At 41.1% G+C, this 21064-nt stretch overlaps 1 protein-coding gene across 1 annotated transcript in view; it reads left to right on the forward strand.

The window, feature by feature from the left end:
- Window positions 1-489: 489 nt before the first annotated feature.
- The window catches only part of cdh24b (cadherin 24, type 2b), a gene marked incomplete at its 3' end in the record, with an annotated part of 85056 nt that continues 64481 nt past the window's right edge, over window positions 490-21064 (forward strand). The window contains exons 1-2 of the mRNA XM_080503075.1: window positions 490-575; window positions 19210-19504. Coding sequence (XP_080359201.1) covers window positions 19222-19504 — 283 coding nt within the window. The 5' untranslated portion in view covers window positions 490-575; window positions 19210-19221. The remainder of the gene's footprint in view (window positions 576-19209; window positions 19505-21064) is intronic.

A 21064-nucleotide genomic window follows, 5' to 3' on the forward strand; every position in this document is an offset into this window, starting at 1 on the left:
GCACAGATAGTGCTGATGGCAAGAGCAAACACCTGGGTCGTTTACTGTCAACACCTCGCAGCGAGGTCAGCTTCAGCCTCGAGAAAGAAGTGATGATGAGCCAAACAGAACCACCATTTACATTGACTAGACATCTCCCACTGTACATACCCTCTGAAACAAATGAATCACCATCTGTGCTGACAATGCAGCCCCTGGGAGTGCGACCAGGGAACAGAGAGGCAGATTCCCAGCGAGACCCATTAACAGAGTCAGCGAACACCGCTCAAACAGAACTCAGCACACCTCAGTACCCCGCAGATGAAGACAGCAAACTTGTCAACAGCACTCATGTCCTGAGGCTCCACCCTGCCTCCGAATGGAGTCACGGAACAAAAGACAGTGAGGTTCAAGCTGTCGATCCAGAAAATGGAAAGGGCCTTGTGTTTGAGGAAGCCGAGTCAGAGGTGGATGAGGACGTGCGTGACCGGATGGAGGGGAAAGGGCCTCGCTCTCGCAGCAGGAGGAGCTGGATCTGGAACCAGTTCTTTGTGATTGAAGAGTACGCTGGGCCTGAACCTGTGCTCATCGGACGGGTAAGGAAAAAGAAAAACTTCATTTATCATTTAATAGGGCTGTGAACTATTTTATGAATGTTTTATGAATATTTAAGACACTGTTACAAGTCTCTTACATGGCTTATTTAACCTCGGGTCATTCACTGAGGTACATGTCTTAAACAAAAGGTGATTGGAATAATTTAACCCCACAGTCACGCTCCAAGTTTTTTTGTGCATTATTATAAACCAGCAATTGGAATTGATTTACATTCCCCCATTGTGCTGTGGTGCCTTCCAGGTAGCTGTAAAACCTTCAATGAATCAATGGTGTACTGAGGCGCAGCAAAAGCCCCAGATCCCGCCAGCCCATGGGGCTAGTCATGATCTCTACCAATCTGTGCCCGCCAATGGGAATTGACATATCCAGGAGAATTAATAGCTTTACTTTTCCCTTCCACCATTGATCCTCCCCCCAGGGCAGAAGGCAAGAGTAGTCCAAGTGTTCCCTCATTTCCCTGTAGGTCAGACCTGTCAGCTGCATGAGCTCTTGGTCCTGAATCCTGCAAGGTCTTGCTAATACTATTTCATTCGGACTGAATTACACTTGGTTTGACAGGATTTATCACTGCGTTCTACATCAGCCCAACACATACAATACTATAGACCTTATAGCTTCTGCTCTGTAGTTTATTACAATCATCAACGGGGCATATCTCACCCTCTTACCTCCTTTAAAAAGAGTGAGCAGATGAGCATGTAAGAGGTCACGTTGACTGGACAGAAGGTGTCTCGGAGCGCCGCACTGTAATGGCTGTGCTCTCAGTCCTCAGCATGCGCCAACTGTCTCCGCACCCAGCTGCGGTAGATGAGCTAATTTATAAGCCTGTGTGGCCAGTTTGCTGAGCAAATGAATAGTAATGATCCCTGTGTGACTGCTGCGGGCTGTTGAAAGCCATAGAGTAAGACGTTGTTTTGCGTGTGTGTAAGTGCTTGAAGTAGGACTGGTGTTTTAAAAAGCCCCGGCTCAGCAGGCGGTGTCTCATACTTTAGGTAGACAAAAGGGCTCAAATTGTTTACTGTTTTTTTTGTAGGTTTAATGTCCAGATGAGCGCAGATGGCCAGGATCTTACGGGCTGTTTGCGCAGCCTCCCTGATGTTTCGCCAACATTTAATTTGGCTATTTTTGCCTTTGCACTATGACTGATGATGGTCTGAAGTGAATGCTGTGAAGCACTGTTAGTGAGCATGGAGAGGATGCAAAAGCCAACGGTCCAGCTTACAGATGGCACTGCGTGTAAAGCCATTAGTGCCAATCTGCTGTGTCAAGCAGGTATTTATGCCAGCACATTGTATGGCACTCAGGAAGGGAACAACGCCAGGCCACACACACACACACATACACACACACACACATGCCCATATGATAGTGCTGACACTTGGAGTTCACCCAGAATGCTATTGTGCATGTGCGTTTGTGTCTGTTGGGTTCGAGATGTGTGTGATTAGTACCCTACTGTATCACACGGTGATGGCACACACATGAATAATGCTCTTATAGATTTTAATGCGCTTATGAATTTTTAATCTCCTGCTCTGCTCCAGTGTAGGCCGGCGCTATAGGTAGCGAGATCAATGCGGACACCCTGGCTTGTGGTTTTTGTTTTATTTATTTTTTTCCGCCATCAAGGATCTGACTTCATTGTAATGGAGTGAGCTATGGTGGAAAGCTTGAAGAAATTGACTGTACTAGTCAGAACAGCTCCACCTGCCAGATCAAACTCAGTCCAAATTCAGGCTCATTCAGCTGCAAAGGCCATTGCCTATGACTCACAACACATTTCTCAATTGAAGGCAGTTATTGTCCACACTTTAGCACGCAACCTGTGTTCGTCTGAAGGTGCGATGCAGCTTTTTGCAGTATGTTTTTTTTTTTTTTTTAAATCCGCCTTCTCCCACTGAATCATGTTGCTTTTTACTTTTGTTAAACATGTTAGTCAGGTCACTGTAACTCTCCACTAAAGCTAGAAACATAAGCCATGACTATAATCTGTGATGTTGATAAGAGACAAAGGCTCTATTGCTAAACTGATAATGAATGAACGGCCAAGTCTGTGGACACAGAGTAACCTTTCAACGATATTTATAAGCACCTCCTGTATTTTCAAGTCTCTAAAGAAGACATTAGTGAGATTATGTTGTTACTGAAATGACCAAAGGCCTTTTTACCTGTCAGATCAGTTTTTGTTCATGTTGACACCCTGCTTTTCTGGAGATGTTCCTGTTCATGAGAGTTTGCCTAAAAGAGCAACCCCCCCCAACATTTTCACCAATGTATTGTCTGCTCTCTATTAACACTTTGTCTGAAACGAAGCTGTGTTACTATATTTTCTCACGCTGAAGTGTTTCTGCCCCATGATAATTGTGAATTTAATTGATGCTGTCACATGGTCTGTAATGGGGTTTGAAGTGATTGCAGAGGCAGTGTGAAAGAAACACAGATTTTTTTTTTTCTTGTGGAGAAAAGGCGCCTCAGCAGAGCTGGGATTAAAAAAGAAAAAACTCACCCCTTTCTGATTAGCTTTTCTTCTCCCCTTTACTCTCCTCTTGAAATGCTAACTGCCTCACACCTCGTGTGGGGAGAAAATGTGACACATAAAGCAGTTGCTTCCTGTCTTTTAGGAAAATCCATCTTTCCAGCCTCTCACCTTTTCAGCGACCTGTGTGTATGAGCTACCTGGCATGCCAGCAAATGTGCATATCTATTTCACCAGCACAAGAGGAAATGGACTCAGGCTATCATCATTATTAGCATATCATTAACATCATCATGAGCATGTATTATTCATATTAGTGAAATATGCCAGAATTAGACAATTAACATTGTCTGAAGCATACGCGTAACACTATAGCACAGTATGAATATATAACATTTTTGACATCAATGTGAAACAGTAATTAAATTCTTTTAGCGTCTGACACGTCAAACAATACCTATCAGTTCCCACAGTGGCACACACTTAGCTTTCTTTATGCTGAATCATTCGTTAACATTCAGAATCGAAAATTACTGTGCAAAATACAGTTTAAAGATTCTTTCTGCCCGAGGGTTTCTAAATAGATATAAATAACATAAAGTAACTGGTCGTAGTGTTTTTCATAACGCCTGCTTCTCCGTGCAGCGCCGCTGGGTGCAACGTGCCCATGTGCGATATTGCAACATTGCTCGTAGGAAATTGTCAATGTGATGCAAGGATGAGAAGGAGGTTGTCACCGCAATTTAAGAGCTGGTGTGCTCAGTCTGACAAAGTGCTTTCCTCCTGAGCTACGAGTCAAGTTGAAATTTTTTTCTATTTTTCATAAACAGAGTACATGAATTGAGCACTGGTATTTCTCTTTTATATGACTTTACTTTATCACTGTATGCACTTCAGCTATTTTAGAAATTCTGAAGACAGATCAGCCCTTTCATATTGGATTGGTTTTATCGACAAAAGAACTCGTTACCTACATGTCTCGAGGCAGCAGCACTGACCATTAAACCAATAAGGCTCAGAAAACACAAAGTGCACATATGATGAAATGTGAATGCTCCCTGTAGCTCGTATTTATTTTGTTATAGTCTTGAAATGTGCTTAATTTGCTAAGAATTTACGTTTGTGTAATAACTGTTATTATAGTGGTCCAGTTGGGGGTTAAAACCATATGGACATGTCTCGACATTCACTTATTCACGTTTGATCACATTCACCCAGTCATGCACGATTGTAGGACAGCTCGTCCACAGACAACTTGTCCACAAAACTACAACCCTGGGCAAGTCATGCACGGACAGCAGCCTCAGATGACATGGATGAGATTTCAGATATTTTTTGAGAACATAAATCCTTTACAATGTATTTTTACACATTATTTCTAATTGATATTTTACTAGATTTTTCATATATCTAGTATATGTCCATAACTGTGTCAGATATACTTAATAATCGCTTCCAAATGTGTCAACTACACTTTGAAATTCAATCCTTCAAATCACTAGTGCTGGAAAAAATAGTTGTGGATAAGTTGTGTGTTCACCCAAAAACATTGCCTTCTTGCAACAGCTGTGCTTGTGGTGCCTTCTCCTTTTAATATAACTAGAATAATAGATGACGAGTACGTCTTGTACCTTTTTAGATGAGAAATTTATTGTGATCCAATGTTTTGAAACTGGGTATTCCTACTTTTACCTCATAAACCTGTAAATAATTTCATCGCCTTTTCCCAGTCCCATTTGGAAGTAACAGAAAAGAAACAAGCACTTGTAGATTTCAAATCAATATTTGTTTCAGAGACTACTTTACAAGACCTTGTAGGTCATGATTCAAAGGTACAAACAACACTGTGTGGATGAAAGAAGCCCTCATGAAACTGTGGAAGAGAAAAGATGCATGGAACCGCAGAGACAAAAAGTAAAAAGGGTGTATGATGGTGCCAATAGGAGGGCCAACAAAAACTGTAAGCACACACATCTTCTGACAAGGAACCCATCAATAATGAATAAATAAAAAAATAAAAAAAACCTTCTCTTTGCAAACAACTCTCTTTTTGTACGCTTCAACTCTTCGTCTCCCTGTAGAAATCATTTAGCCTCCGGGTCCGAGCACAGCAGGGGTGAGACAGCAATTAGAGAGTGACTACAGTGTAGGAAGGAGGGAGGAGACGGGGGGAGATAACAAGGCAGAAGAGAAAGAGATTAGCATGCACAAGCAAAATGGGATGATGTGGAAGAAAAGGGGTAAAATGAAAAAAATCTGACAAGAGAACAAAGACGGGTTAAAAAAGCGGTTGTATGGTTGAGAGAGAGAGAGAGAGCAGTGTTAATGGCATGTGGATATACAGAGCAGAGGAGTAGAGGGAGAAAAAAAAAGGTGAGAGTGGTGGAAAGTGAGGAAAGGTTAATGGCTTACATCGGGCAGCAGGGAAGAAAGTGTGAGACGGTTAAAGAAAAAGGACAGGAGGGGAAGGACTGAGAGATCACACACGTTTCTCAAGCTGACCTCGCAACCCGTTGAGGCCTGAAGCGAGTCGGAGCAAGACAGACCAGGGAGAGAAGGAGAAGGTTATGAAAAGAGGCAGCCAGGGATCCAGGGCATCAGCGCGGAGACGTGCAGAGTTTACACGGAGGAAAATGCATGACGGTAGGTGAGGCAGAGTGAGAGAATTGGGAAAGCGGTTAAATACCATTTTATTGCAAGCCCCTGTGGAGGCCACATTTAAATGTGTTTCTGTGTTGAGTGGGTGCAGGATCACATAGAGGAAATAATAGGCGGGATGACTGAAGGAGCAAGACTACAGTGGGGGAAGATGAGGAGAAACCGTGGAGTCTATTAAAGATGGGATTCAAAGGAAACACGGGCTGCCTTTCTCTCTTTACTTCCAATCTTCGTTCCCTCTTTATAGCTCCTGTTTCATCTCCGGATAATGTCGAACAAATCAGCAAAGCAAGTATCTGAATTTAAAGCATCATTTTCGCAGATGTGAGAATGGCAGTATTTTATCTCCAAGAGTATATGAACCTCTTAGAGTACATCTACACCATTTTCAACTCAATATGCGACCGCATTTGAAGCTAACCCCAGGAACATGAACGAGCACAGGGGAAACCTTAACAACTTATGGTATTGTAATAATGTGAAATGAAGCACAAATTGGAGCAGGATCTGATTTATTGCCGTGGGTTAACCCTTCAAGGTTGGCTGTTGCAGTGGTGAGAAATATGGCGAGTGTCAAAGGGAGTGAATCGGTCTGCAGTAAAGTGACGGGGGGAGTGTGAAGAGCCTGCGCAGGAGTTCAATTCATGATTATGCATAGCCCAGTGTGAGCTCCATGACCGTGACCTTGAGCTAATATTTATGCTTTGGCCTGAACTGTGCGCTCCACTTCTCCCCGTGGCCCTGAAGGAGCCCATGAGTCAGGGAAGTGAGGGCAGGGGCAAGAGGGGAGGGGCAGATCAGAGAGAGAGAGAGAGAGCCCTCTTATCAACCTGTCTGCTACAACTGAAACATCCTGTGGGTTCATTTCCACACTAGAAATTTCTATGAGCACATCTTTAATCTTGACATGATTATTGCATTGTTTCTTCCTTAACACTATTCCAATGTTGTGTGCGGATCACTCTCATGTAAAGTAGGTCGTCAGGTCTGAGCTTTGAGCATTAGTTTTCTTTTTTTTTGGAGGGGGGACGATATTCCTACATCTATATGTATCAAAGTTAGTAACCTAATTACGGTCACAGATTTGTACTTAATCAGAGCAAGAATTTCTGCTCTGTTGCACAACTTGTCTCACATTAGTTGATTCTGTTTTTTGTTGTTGTTTGTTTTTGTTTAAAAAAAAAAAAATCTAAATCATTCACTGTCATCTTGTGCCAAACAAGTTTACACGCAATCGGGCAGCACAGTCAGTCTGTAATATTTGTTGTAAGGATAATTATTAGCAAGACGTATAAAGGTTTGTTGGCTCTTGGAAGCTGCAGAAATGCTAATATAGAGATGAGTGTGGTTGTTTTAACTATATTAACTGCCAAATCACAGTAGGCTGATGTTCAACATGCTCATTTTAGCTCAATGTGGTTTTATCACGCAATTAGTTGCTAATTAGCCTTCAGTCCCTCAGATTACACACAAAGACATCTATTCATGCTCTCCAGAATGACACACTGTCAGGCTCACAACATTTATCTCTGCCTTCGCTTACTGTTTGAAATGATAGATTAGTTTGATGATGTTACAGTGTGATAATGACAAAAGCACAACATTACCTAAGTTATCTACAGTATAACTGGTAAACGTTTGGAGTCAAAATAAATTTAGGGAGCATTGTCCTTACCACTTAGTTTCCTCCAAAATATGTGCAAGTTGAAAATGTTGACCCTAAAATATATACTTAAAATCTATACTTTAAAGTCAGTATCGAGGTGGACCATGACAGACAACTCACATTTCTTGCAATCTTGTATAAAGCCAACCAAAATCACATATACTTTACAAAAAAATTCTCTAAATGAGATTCAGCCATCATTAACACTATGGCATGTTGTTTGCAAAATGGTGCACCTTGGTGTATATTCAAAAATCTGATTGTTACTAGCAGAACTTCCCTTTCTATAGTGCACAGGCTCAAGCCTGGTTTTTCCACCTTTCATCAATCAAGGACACAAATGGGGAAAATGAAATGGCAAACTGATATTCATGTTATCAGAAAAAAACAACAGCAAAAATAAGACTTATTTTAACAATTAGCACACCAATTTCATCATAGTGTTTGCTTTGATTTCACATTTGTTTGGAAGGAAACAGTGACGTAACCAAGGCTGGTCAATAAAGAGTTAAGTTTAGACAAATCAGTGTTTATTTATGAGAATGGAGGCACCAAACAGCCGTCTCTCTTCAGTCTAAAGTTTATTCTACTAAACTCTCCACCAACTAAGGATGTTTCCATTGTGTAGGCGGTCTGATCTCGAAGGTCACTAGAGTCGCTTTTCTGACAACGTTTTGATTTTGTTCTTCTCGAGAGGACAATTTCTAATTAACACTGAACACAAAGCACCACTGAGGCTCATGGCAGTGTTATTACTTGTGCAAGAGTTTGGCCATAAACCACTGAAATGTTGACCTCACGACGGAGCCAGACGAAGGATTAGAGGATCGATAAAATCTTGTTGATTGACACTTCAGGGACTATCTGGACAACATGTACGTAATTGCAGCCCAGGCGGAGATACTGTATAACTAAGCAAAAGACTGAAATATATCACAGTCATAATATCAAAAAGGTGACAAAAACTGAGTTATTTGAGCTTTAATGTCTTTTGGCAGAAACTATTGTGAGCAATGGAGGCAGCATGAAAGAAGGGCCATGGTGGGTTACAGAGGGGAGGAGGTTTGTGGCGGGGGCATGTCAAGAGAGGAAAGCGTGGTCAGCATGAGATGGGCAAGAGGCCAGGAGAGAGCAGAGTGAAGGAGTTATTGTTGATTCCACACGGGAGGAGCTGGTGGAGGTGAGGGGGAGACAGGGGGAGGAGAGCAGCGGTGGAGGAAACGGAGAGGAAGGAGAAGGAGGGAATCTTTTGACACATGCAGGTTAATTTTTTAATGCATCCTAAGAGGCATGTCAGTGCCAACCCACATGCTGAGATGATTTTAATATGATGACACAAGGTATCAATAAAGCATGGTCTGTGGATTCTACACGACATACATTTTATATAACACAGGGAAAGTCTCTACAAACCATTTGCAGTGAAGGCCTGTATTTCTTCATGTGTTCACAGTCAGCAGATTTATTCACATCACTGTCTCATATGATCACTTTCAGCCATGTTGCCTGAGCTTGTCTTGATGAACCTCGTCTGATATGTTAAAGTTTCAAACCCATTCCAGTGTTTGTCTTGTTTGTTCAAGAGAATAATGTGTTCATACTGGCATTAGTTTAATCCAAATTTGAGAATGAAAACTTATCTAGAATCTGAAAAACAATTGTGAAATGGTGAGTTCTGAAACAAAATGAGTTTGATAAAGTATTTAATTAGAGATATATGTATCTGCTTGTGTACAATAATCTTTTTAAGTTGATAAATGAATCACCTAACATTGAGGCAGCATGGTGGTGTGTTGATTAGTGCTCTGGTGAAGAAAATCCCTGCTTTCAGTCTGCATGGGTGCCTTTCTCGATAGACTATATATTTCCTCCTCGATTTTCTCCTGAGTACAGGAGATTCAGGGTTTCCTCTTCCAACAATTAGCCAGAATCAGCTTCAGCCCACCAAGATAAAGTGGCTTGGAAGATAGGTGGATGTTTTACACAGTGATTCTCTTTTATCATAATATAGTCTCCTGATATGTATAGCACAATTGTTATTTCAAGAATTGCTGCGGGATTAATTATTGTTAATCTATCATACAAATTAATACAAGTGAATGCAGTAAAATAGTGTTCATGGATTTTTTTTCATGTACCTGCATAATCAATAAGATGGGTCTGTGTGTGTTCGTTCATGTGTTAACAATTATATTGTCATTATATTCTCACCTCTATTATTTTATCAAACTACAATTTGTATCACAGACGTGTACCAAAACATGATTCAGTGCTCTTTCAAAACAAACACTGTGACGCTGTGAAGCTTCTTTCAAAACACATTTTTTGTATTTTGCTTGCTTTCTGTTATTTTATGTGTAAGTACCTGTCAACCTTTGTTTTTACATTGCTGTGACCAAAATCCAATACGAATAGCGAGGCTAACAGCAAAAAATTGGCAACAGATCTTCAAATATATATTCATTGGTTCACCCTTTACACACGCACACGCACACGCACACGCACACGCACACGCACACACACACACACACACACACACACACACACACACACACACACACACACACACACACACACACACACACACACACATGTTTTTCCCCCATTGGCAAAAGCCATTCCTCTTGGCAGTGGCATGTGGTGGCATATATGTGGGCGATTTGCCCTTTTAAATGTACAGCAGTGAGTTAAGCCTCCAGTGGCCTTTTCCAAGCTCGTCTCCGTCGGCTAAAAATATGATGTGAAGTACACACCACCAGAGTGGAGCACTGAAGCAATAAAACACAAACAATCAGCCAACTAGTCGCCACACACAGACCCTCTCACATCAGCTGATTATGGTAATCAAAAGTGGGATTTGCATACTCTCAGGCTAAAAGCACAGTTTTGTCCTGAATAATGTATTGCGGAGGAAGAGAACAGTGGCGGGATGCATTGAACAGCTTATGGTGCTAAAGGAAAAGTCTAATAATGATGAATAATGAATGCTCTATTAGGACGTGTGTGAGTGGGAGGAAACGCGTGTGTGACAGGGAGAAAGAGATATTGCCTTCTTTGTGTGTGTGTGTGTGTGTGTGTGTGTGTGTGTGTCTGTGGAAGCCACATGGCGTGCCCTCCAGAGACATTCTGAATTAGATCAAACAGGAACAGGGCAACATGTCCACACCACAATTGGATTAAAGAGGCAATCGACATTAACCAAACTTCAATGCTGAATCAATGGTACATCGATGCTAAACAATTAACTGCTGCTCCTCACGACGAATCTAAACCGCCACTCGCTGTAAAGACAAACAGACGGGAAGCGAGAGAAGACGATTTCTAACGCTGTCTGACATTTCATTGCGAAAAAAAGGGAAACCACCCCCCCACCACCACCACCCCCCACCCCACACACACACACTAGCTGTGCAATTGGGTTTGATTGAAAGTTCAGACAAAATGTAAAACTTGTCACAGTATGAAGGTCTGTCTTGTGAAGTCAGAAGTGCTCTTCAGAGGCTGTCTGTTTTCTGCTTCTGCAGGGGGGGGGGGGGGGCATTTATGTTGGAGTTCCTCTGCATAATTGGATGATGTTTTTGTTCTGCGTGTCGGCAATGATTAGAGATGAGAGCCGGACAGTTGAAAGAGAGCATACACATTTGCATGCACGAGGATGTATGTGTAGGCCACACCTGGCCAAGTCCTTATTTGCATACATTTTCTGGATGTGGTCGTTTTATGCGGTTATAATGGTTTGTTTGAGCATCGTGGCAGGGGTGCATTCACATCGTAACAATTATTGGTTTTATTGCAGCTGTGGCTGAAAGTTGAGGATAATTATACCTTGTCTAATTCTCATTGTTGTATCAGTGTTGCAACTCTGATTGGCAGTCAACAAGTAGCCTGATGATCTGGTATTTTTCAAGTGAACCAACATTTTAACAAATTAGATAATCCACTTTGTTCTGACGTGAAATTTTGATTGCATGCACCTGTAATGTTAATGATAAAACTTAATTACACTACGCTGAATGCCGAATCAGGCACTTGATTCATAAACTGATGGATCTTTACATGGAACTATGAGGCGACCTTCACTGTTTGCCTCCGTTTGGCTTTTAAATGAGTTTGAAGAAGATGTCGGAACACTTGCATTTCTTGTTCTGACTTATTTTTAGCATTTACTATAGTTTCAGATGCCTGCAGTGAAATTAGACATATCCCTGCCAAAGAAACCAAGCCGTTTCCCTTTTTTCTTTTTTATATGATTAGGGATGAATTAGTAAAGCGTCATTGGGTCCCTTGAAGTCCAAAAAAGCGTGGTTATGCAACTCAGATGTCACATACTGTATTTGTTTAGTCTGTTGGGACAGACTGTCAGATATCTGATTTAACATTTAATTTTATTTGTGGCAGCTTGTTTGGATCTCACCAGTCTCAGACTTGGTCTGAAAGGATTTATCTTTATGTTTATCTTCTCAAATCTGCATTTTGTGACTTTAGAGAGAGCTGTTTGTTTTGTAGGTCTTGCGTTTAGGAGCAGATAAAGAATAGAGTAAATCTATAATGCAAAGGCCACCTTTATTATTTAAAAATAATCCTGTCATTTCCAATGCAGTCCCAAAAATAACCACATACAGTAAATTGGAATAACCTGTAGGAAAATCTGTGTTGAACTTAGAGGCTTTCAATAAAATTATTTATTAATAGGCATCAAAATTTCATAAAATAAAGAATCAGGCAAGCAAAAAAGAAAGAAAGATCTATGAATTATTCAAAAGTTTGGACCAAAGAATTACAGCATCTCTGACATACTGAGTATGATTTATAGGATAGAAGAAAACAGTGGAGAATCATTTCCTGAAACTGGATTGATTTCCACAAGCCACATGTATTTCACGTTTTTTCACAAATGTGTAAGAAACAGAATATTCAGTGGAAATACGTTTTTTTTTTTTTTGGGTGACATTTTTGGCAAACTGAACAATTTAAAAAGTGTAATATTAGAAATGAGAATGGGTGACAAAATACCACATTCATAGTTTGAATGGATTTAAAAATAGAACCACACCATTACATGTGTCTCCCCTTCAGATTTATGATCACTGAGGTTTTATCTTTAAATACATCCCGAGGAAAAAATGTCTGATTGCATATAGAAGGCCTAAAAGAAACAAAATGTCTCATAACTGTGTTATATTTCTAACAGCAAACATAGATTGTAGTACCAAGCATTTATGATTTAGGTTCAAACTGTGTGCCAGTGACCACACTGCACAAACAGGTTATTTAGAAAAATGAGCTCTGTGTAGAAGAATGGCATATATAGTTTTTATCCTCAGTGTCGGTAGACTTGTTTGATGCAGATAAAAAAAAACAACCTGTCAGGAGAATTACACTCTAGAAGTCAAAACGCATGGAAATGTTGTGGTTTGGGATTCCTTCACTGCCTGAAGCAGATGATGAGAGTGGTGTGAGCTTTGTATTGCACCATGATAATCTCAGAGACTTCTTGATATGAAGGTTTAATTTTTGTATTCATTTTTAATGAGGAAATAAAATCTATTTGGATTTTAACATAACAGCTTTGTAGATGTGAATCAATCTCTGGTTGTGCACATACAGTATGTCATAAAAGACCCCTTTTGGTTGACATACTTTTTCACACAGCTTTATGTATATAAAGATCACGCAAACCTATCTGAACTCGTGTACGACTACTTGTGTTGTGAATACAAATGTCGATGCTTTTATGTCTCACCCTCTGAGGCCCAGATGGGGATCCATTGCCCTCCAGATGGAAGTGTGAGCAGAAGCATTTGATGATTGCAGAGCTGATCATGGCCAACTCAGAGTTGTTGACTTTAATTATTGGTTGCTGTGTAGATGTTGGCCTTCACTTTGTGCTGTGCTCTATTAACTGAGCCCACACTGGCTGGCCTTATCTCAACTGTTTCTTCTTCTCCAGGTTGGTCCCCGGCAGCTCTCCGGAGACACACACAGACACACACACACACACACACACACACACACACACACACACACACACACACACACACACACACACACACACACACACACACACACACACACACACACACACACACACACACACACACACACACACACACACACACACATATTCATAGTCACGCCTTGGCTCTTTGTCCACTCAGTGGTTGAGCTCTGCCAAGTGGAGGTCCAGCCGGGGCAGAGGCAAACACAGAGTCATTACACCTCTTACTTTAAAGTTACTGTGGCCAACAACAACACACACACAAACACACACACAGACACACACACACACACACTGGGAGAGCCTGTTGTTAAGATTGTCACGTATAAAAAGATGCGCACAAACATGTGCACACGCACTGACAAACACCTTCACATACCCTCAAGCAAAACTAATGATATCGCAGAGGTAGGTAAAGCCTGCCACAAGGCAAGCTTTCATTTTGAACGGGCTCTCTGAACTCATATGGGCCCTGTCCCAAATTAATTTTGCTGCCGTTTTCCCAGATCGGCCTCTTTCTTCAGACATCTCTCTGAATTGGTGGGTCTGCTCCAAATCGATTGGCTGACCCTTTCCCCTCTGCCCTGCTTGACACTCTCTGGCTGATATGACAGAACTGGCTCATTCCCAGCCTGCAGCTTACCCTAAAACCCAGCGTTGCTGCACAACTTGACTGGTTGGTGGAGTTTGCGGTTGTCTTATAAGCTTCTGGCTATTTCAAAGTCACCAAACAGAAGACGAATAGTTTTGCCTCCTGCACGGGCTTGCAGGGGAGATTGGGGGATGTTCTCACCCTTGCATGGATGCCCTTGTACTCTTCCCCTGATGTGTTTGGGGAATTGAACCCTGCTGCCAATCACAGCGCTCAGCGGTCGCCTGCATAGCTGCTGTACGCCTATTGGCACTTCATGTGACGGTTTTTCACACTGTGACCTCACCTCCCTTGTTAGTCTCACGCACACGCACGCACACACACACACACACACACACACACACACACACACACACACACACACACACACACACACACACACACACACACACACACACACACACACACACACACACACACGCACACACGCACACACACACACCAAATATGAGCGGGGGGGGGCACCTTTCCACATTCATTAGGCTAATGCACAGCTGTGGAAAAAAAAGCACATTTTTCTGGTGTTTTTATGATTTATTGTGGAGCAGAAATGTGAAATTGTGTATATGGGATATTAGTTATTTAGGTGATTTAGAGGTTGGCAGAGAGTACTTTTCCTCCTCGCTTCATGATTTATGGTTATTGCAAAAATGTGAAATTGAGTATATGAGTATAAGCATATTACCTTATGATAATATAAGTAATTGAGGAGATTTAGGAGTCTGGGGAGGCTGAGTGTTGCATACACATCAGGCGCCAAAGAAAATGGATATGGCTGCTTATCAGACTGAAATCATTCTCCAAGCAGAGGTGACACACCAGTAAATTTGGTTTTTGTGGCGAGTGCCTTCATATTGTTTGGCTGTTGATATATTTGATGGCATATCAGTGAGATATGAAGTGCAGGCATTATGAGATGTCACATTCAGGTTGCCGGAGGTGAAATATGGTGAGAGCCAGTTGCGTTGTATCAAATATTGTTTGGTTATATTTGCACCCTGAAAAGTGTCTGAAAGATTCCAATTTGCGTCCCAAATTTTGCCGCCATAAAATATCCATACCCATTATATCCGGTTAAATACCTTGCTTCATTCTGCTCTTCTATTAATCTTGGAGGAACAGATAAGGGTGAGAGGTCACCCTTAAATGGATTTGGTTTCCTTAGGCAGGGTTCTCCTGCCTGTGAATGGCTCTGAGAGGTGTTTTCAATCAGCGCTGCCACCGCTCACTGTGGTAATGACGGCCGGGGCTTCATTAAGAAGCTCGTTAAGTCTCCTCGTTAAGCTGCAGGGCCGTTAAGACTTTGATTGTTAATGGCTCTTCGTTAAGGAGAGTGAGGAGCCGGGCTCCTCTGGTGGTCCGGACCAGCCGGGTGTTTTGGTCAATTGGCCCCAGTTGGCCTCCTCACAAGATGAGAATAAGCTTAAATCCAGGAAGTCTGCACTAGTCAATATTGAAACATTCTTCATTGACTGTTTGTCAACCTGGATGCATTAAAATATGTTTTTTTTTTTTTTTTTAAACTCTAATCCCACTTCAGTGTTTAGTTGTTCCACCAAAATATGCCAAATATGTGGGGTGTTCCAAAAAAATAAATAATTCAAAAGAATTTTTATTCACACCCTTGACTTTGTAATGATTGGCTGTGTACGTGCAGGATTTTCAGTGGCTGATCATTTGTAAGGTGTGTCGGAATTACTGATGCCCTTCCCTTGTGCCGTTTAAAAAAAAGAAAAAGAAAAAGAAAAAAGAAGAGCTTGCACTAGTTTGCTTGAATTTCTCCAACCCTGCTTCTAATAAGGCTGGTATATTGTACCAGAGTTGCCGTAGGAAGCACATGGAGACTATTTATCCGCTTTATTACTATGACTTTAGACAGTGCACTAACACCTATTGGAGTTGGGCAGTAAAACCCAATTCCAAGCACTCACTGGAGATTCTAAGATCCATTTGGATGCTGCATATCGATGTAGGGCGTTTCAACAGGATCTGCAGACACCGTGATTGAATTTACATGGCCAGGCCTTAATTGGGCAGTAAATATGCAGCCGAGAGTCGCCTATCTTGTTGTTATTGCAAGAACTCAGAAGCAGTCAGAGATTCCACTTCATGGTGCTCAAGGGGAGATGAAACTATTCAAAAAATATTTTTTACAATGAAGTGGAAAAACACAATTTGATAGTCTGAGAAAGAGCCAGTATGTTGAGGTGTTTATATCTCAGGATTTGCCGAGTCGGAGGTATAAGGTGTTGAGGTCATGATTGAGGAATAATTGCATGAAACTTTTGGAACGGACGAATATAGCGGAGGTCTTTTTATTACATACCTATCAGTTCACAGTTCACAGTTGCACAGTCGTGACTAAGAGCAAGACGGCCTTCATTTTCAGGGTTTTGCTATTATGCACGCTGCCCTATTATCACACTGACATACTTCATGTGAACTGAAGAGTCTGTCTCTTCGATTTGTTTGTGTTTTTTTTGGGGGGGGGGCCTGGGAGCTGTGAAAGAGGTCCGATTGGCTGAGTGTTAGCGGAGGGCATTGAAAATGGACCTAAAAAAAAGAAATAAATGCTCAGACGTTATGTGATGACACATTAATGAGGTTGTGTGCTAGGGGGAAAAAAAAAAAGGCAAAATGCGTGGAGAAGGTTTTGAAAGCACCCTTTCATCATTATCAACTTGTCTGCTAAATGCATAGCTTGAACAACAAAACTCGTGCTCCTCATTCAAATCAGGGGATTTTTTAATGAGCACAAACCTGCTTGTGAGTTCCTCAAGCGAGCAGGTTTGTGAGACTGACAGAGAAGTCTATTTAGGTGGATGAGGAAAATGTAAAGATTCTGATTTGGTATTTTGGCTTTTTATGTTTTTTTTTGTTTGTTTGTTTGTTTGTGTTTTACGCTGGGAAGCATTTTATTTCCCTGCGCTTAAGTGATATAACCAAGTCATTCATTAAAAGTTCCATAAAGGTAAAATTATAAGCCCTCTGACTTGTATATGCTTATATAAACATTAATATAACACTGGAAGTCATCTGTGAGTGAATAAGCGCCATTTTTCTGTAGTAGCTGCTGCAAGCAGAGCTCATATGACCTTGAACAACTTTAGAAATCCCTTTGAAGAATCATCGGAAAACTGTTATGGAGTTAGAGTAGTTTCTTCTTTTTATTTTGGTGATTTACTGTGTCATTCAACCCTGTACTGAAATGACACCACATTCGAAGTTCAGATGTAAAAAAAAAATTTATTGAATGATATTACCTGGAATATGACCCTGGCTGCACACAGCTTATTGGTAAGAAGCGGCAGGGAAGTTATTTCATTAAGTCATTTTCCTCCTTTTTATATTACTGCTCGTTTTTGATGACGCTCATGTTGCAGATGTAAAAAGAGAAGTAACTGCAAGGGCAGCGTAGGCTAATATTGGAGAAGGATTTACATTTAATGAAAATACCTGTGTATAAATGAAGCATTGTATGTATTCATTGTGCACCGCTGATCTTTTTATGTTAGTTAAGCTCTGACAAAGGTGGTTCTGCTGTAGCTCTAGGTGCCATAAGTACAAATCAGCCTCCTTTGTCTCTGACAGAGCAGGCCACAAAGACTTTATAGCTACTTTAAACTCCACTTTAGTTGAAGCTATGAGAAATTGAGTGGGGAGTCACTTTAACACATGGCCACTGTAAGCAGCTCAGCAGCCTGGTTTGTAGTAAAGCCGATCAAAGAGAACCCCCTTCATTTATATTACATGGTGTACGGTGGAAAGCCTTCAGAGCAACGGTGGGTATGTGTCTAGTTTGTGCATACTGCTCACACAGCCCCTTCTAATGCTAGCGAGAGTGCTTTCAGATTTTCCAATTTGCACTGTCATTAAAATAAAGGGATCCTCTCAAGGTGAAGTGTTGTTTAACTTTTGACTTTGTGCCGTGTTGCTCGAATAGTTTGAGTTTTTTTTTTTTTTTTTTTTTTTAAACTGGCAGCCCGGACTTATAAATGCTTTCTTTGCCATAAACAACCTTGTCAACATTCGTGCTTATCGTTTACCCCCCAGGAAGCTGCCGTATCTATGCCATTTCCCGCCTTGAAAAATGGCAACGCTCAAAGTAAATGAACATTTCGATTCACAGTATCCATTCTCATTTCATTTAGCAAATGTGCTTAGCTGTTGCCACGCAACAATGCTTCCCTGAGCTACCCCCCACCCCCCCACTCCCCCCCATCCTCTCCCAAGCCAAGTCTCCACTCTCTTCTCTCTATCTAAAGTCACAATGTCACACTGATGCCTAATTTAGTGCTCTTTTTTTTTTCTTTCTTTCTTTTCTTGGTCACAGTTGCTATTCGATTCACGTAGGTATGGGGGTAATGAGATTGAATCTTGATGTGCTCACTGAATCCTGCTTGCTTGTCTTTCTCGTTGGGGACGAAGGACAGTGTGGAGCCTTCCCTGATATTACCTCTCCCTGCATGAGAGGACGCCGGTCGTGCTGCTGCTCCGCCATCCCGCCGGGCGCTGATCCAATAAAACTCAACACAGGACTGTGATCGATACTTCATGTCCCACTGCCACGCAGCCCTCCACTGCTGCTCATATACACCTATTAGTTCAGGAATAATTGATTGGCCTACTGTTCGTTATTGCTTTGATTTGCTGCTTTCATTAAAGAACCGTGGGTCTGCATGTGCACAGACTAGCAAGCTCTGGCTGTCCACAGCTGCTAGGGAACTGAATGGAGTCTTTAAGTGTGAGAAGGAGAGCGTGTGTTTTGGATGTCGTTGAGATTAAGGAGATCCAGGTTAATAACTGCTCATATGGCAGAAACAGAAAGATGAGACGTAGTCAATGGCAGGAAGGTGTGTATGTGTGTCAGTGAGAGAGAGGGAGGTATTGTGAGAATTTCTTTTCTTGCCTCGCTTTAAATTCATTATATCCTGGAGGCATGCGGGGGGGATAATCTGTTCGTTTTGTCTTCGCTGCCTGTCTCAGAAAGAAAACAAACTTGATTTTTAACTGGTGTTCACTCTTGTCTTTTCCCCCCCCACTCTTTACATTCCTGTCCATCCTCATTTCTTTCAACCCTCTCATTACTATTTATATCCATTTATTCCTTTTTTCTTTTGTGTTTTTTTTTTTTCTACTCAACTTTCTAAACTCTCATGCAGCTCCACACTGATATGGACAGGAATGATGGACGCACTAAGTATGTCCTGCGAGGCGAGGGTGCAGGCTCGGTCTTTGTGATCGACGAGAAAACGGGGAACATCCACGTCACCAAGCCACTGGACCGCGAGGAGAAGGACGAGTACCGTCTCATCGCCACTGCCACCGACAGGCAGACGGACCGAGCCCTGGAGCCCTCTTCACAGTTCATCATTCGGGTGCAGGACATCAACGACAACCCACCACTTTTTGATGAGGGCCCCTACAGCGCCACCGTGCCCGAAATGGCAAACATAGGTACTGTGTGTTAAGATGAATATTGATTTTGGGGCAGGTAGAAGTAATGCACAGACTCAAAAAGGTGAAGGAGACAGTGAGAGAAATAATTAAATAATTAACATCTGATAAAAACATCGACATTGAAATGGTCAAAATAATAATCGTTGTCGTCACTAGCTGTCCTTTCTTTTTAACTAGTCAGCTAATAAATCCACTGTTACCAAATGTATCAATTTAAACTCTTAATAAAAAAAAGTGTTAGATGTTAGAGTGTAAAGATAGTGTATCATTGTAGGAGTTCATCTGACTTTTTTTTTGTACACAGTCAGTGCTGTTGAGGTTTCATTCAAAATGATTGCAAGCATTTTGGTCCTCTTGTTTGAGACCTGAAGGAAATTGTGACGATGATAATTACAGACAATGTAATCACAACTTTATGTTCAAGCAATAACAAGTTTTTTTTTTGTCTAGTATATATTTTTAGGGTCACTGTTGTGGTGCACTAATAATATGAAATTACAGCACCAAAAGACCTGTTATGCATTAAAAGTATTGCATATTTTAACAGTTTTAGGATATAGTCAAGTTTCGTTGTTATGAAGATTTTTTCTATAATGCAAACTACATATATTCATTGAACATGCTAATTTGCAATATGGTTGTTGAGTATTGTGATCGTGATATGACTTGCAATAATTAAAAACACACTTAAGTTTAAGACCCAGTTTAACCAGATAGTTTAAATCAAAACTTCCAACCAACAGTATGTTAGAGGTCCAGCAGTTTAATGACTTTGTTGTTTTTAGTAATTGCCTTTTTTGATTTTGGTGCTTTTTTGCTTCCAACTTTATCTTGGTTGCCATCAGGTATGATGTAATGGTGAAATGATGATGTGAAATGACGTGAAATGTCATAATTTGATAAGTCAAATATGTTGACTTGCGGAGCATGAAAGCATTAAACCATAAAATTGATTACACATCAGTCACTTGCGTATTACAGTTCAGTTGCAATATGCACACGGCAAATCTTGGCCTCATGCTGATGATAAATTTGTGATACAGTATATCAGTATTATATTACTATAGTGCAAATACAAATTGTGTATTTTAAGTCTTCCCCACCGAACACAAATGATCAGTTATGTTCTATCTTGAATGAACACTCTTCAGGGTTGTGCTTTAACTTGACTGTCTGAACTTTTACTGTGATCTGACTTGTTCAGTAGTCCACAGCAATGCAATTTGATGCATTTTCCCCACAGTCTTCACTTGAATATATTGCTATCTGCTGTCCAAGCGGCAGAGATGTGTTAAATTTTTCAAAAAGAAAGATTTTTTTTATGTTGAAACTTTCATCCAGCAACTTCTTTGAATCTAATCAACTTGTTGAATCTTTAATCTAGCAACATGGAGGCAATGTCATTGTACTCTGATAAGATGGCCTCCAGTATGTATTGGAAAAGCTGGTCTGGAGATAATGCCATCTCAGGGCTGGTTATGCACAGGTTCGGTTGCTCTTTTGGCTTGAATCTTTGGAACATGTCAGAGGTATTTCTTTATCTCATCATTCATGCCC

The sequence above is a fragment of the Blennius ocellaris genome, assembly GCF_963422515.1.
Source record: "Blennius ocellaris genome assembly, chromosome: 10".
Lineage (NCBI taxonomy): Eukaryota > Metazoa > Chordata > Actinopteri > Blenniiformes > Blenniidae > Blennius > Blennius ocellaris.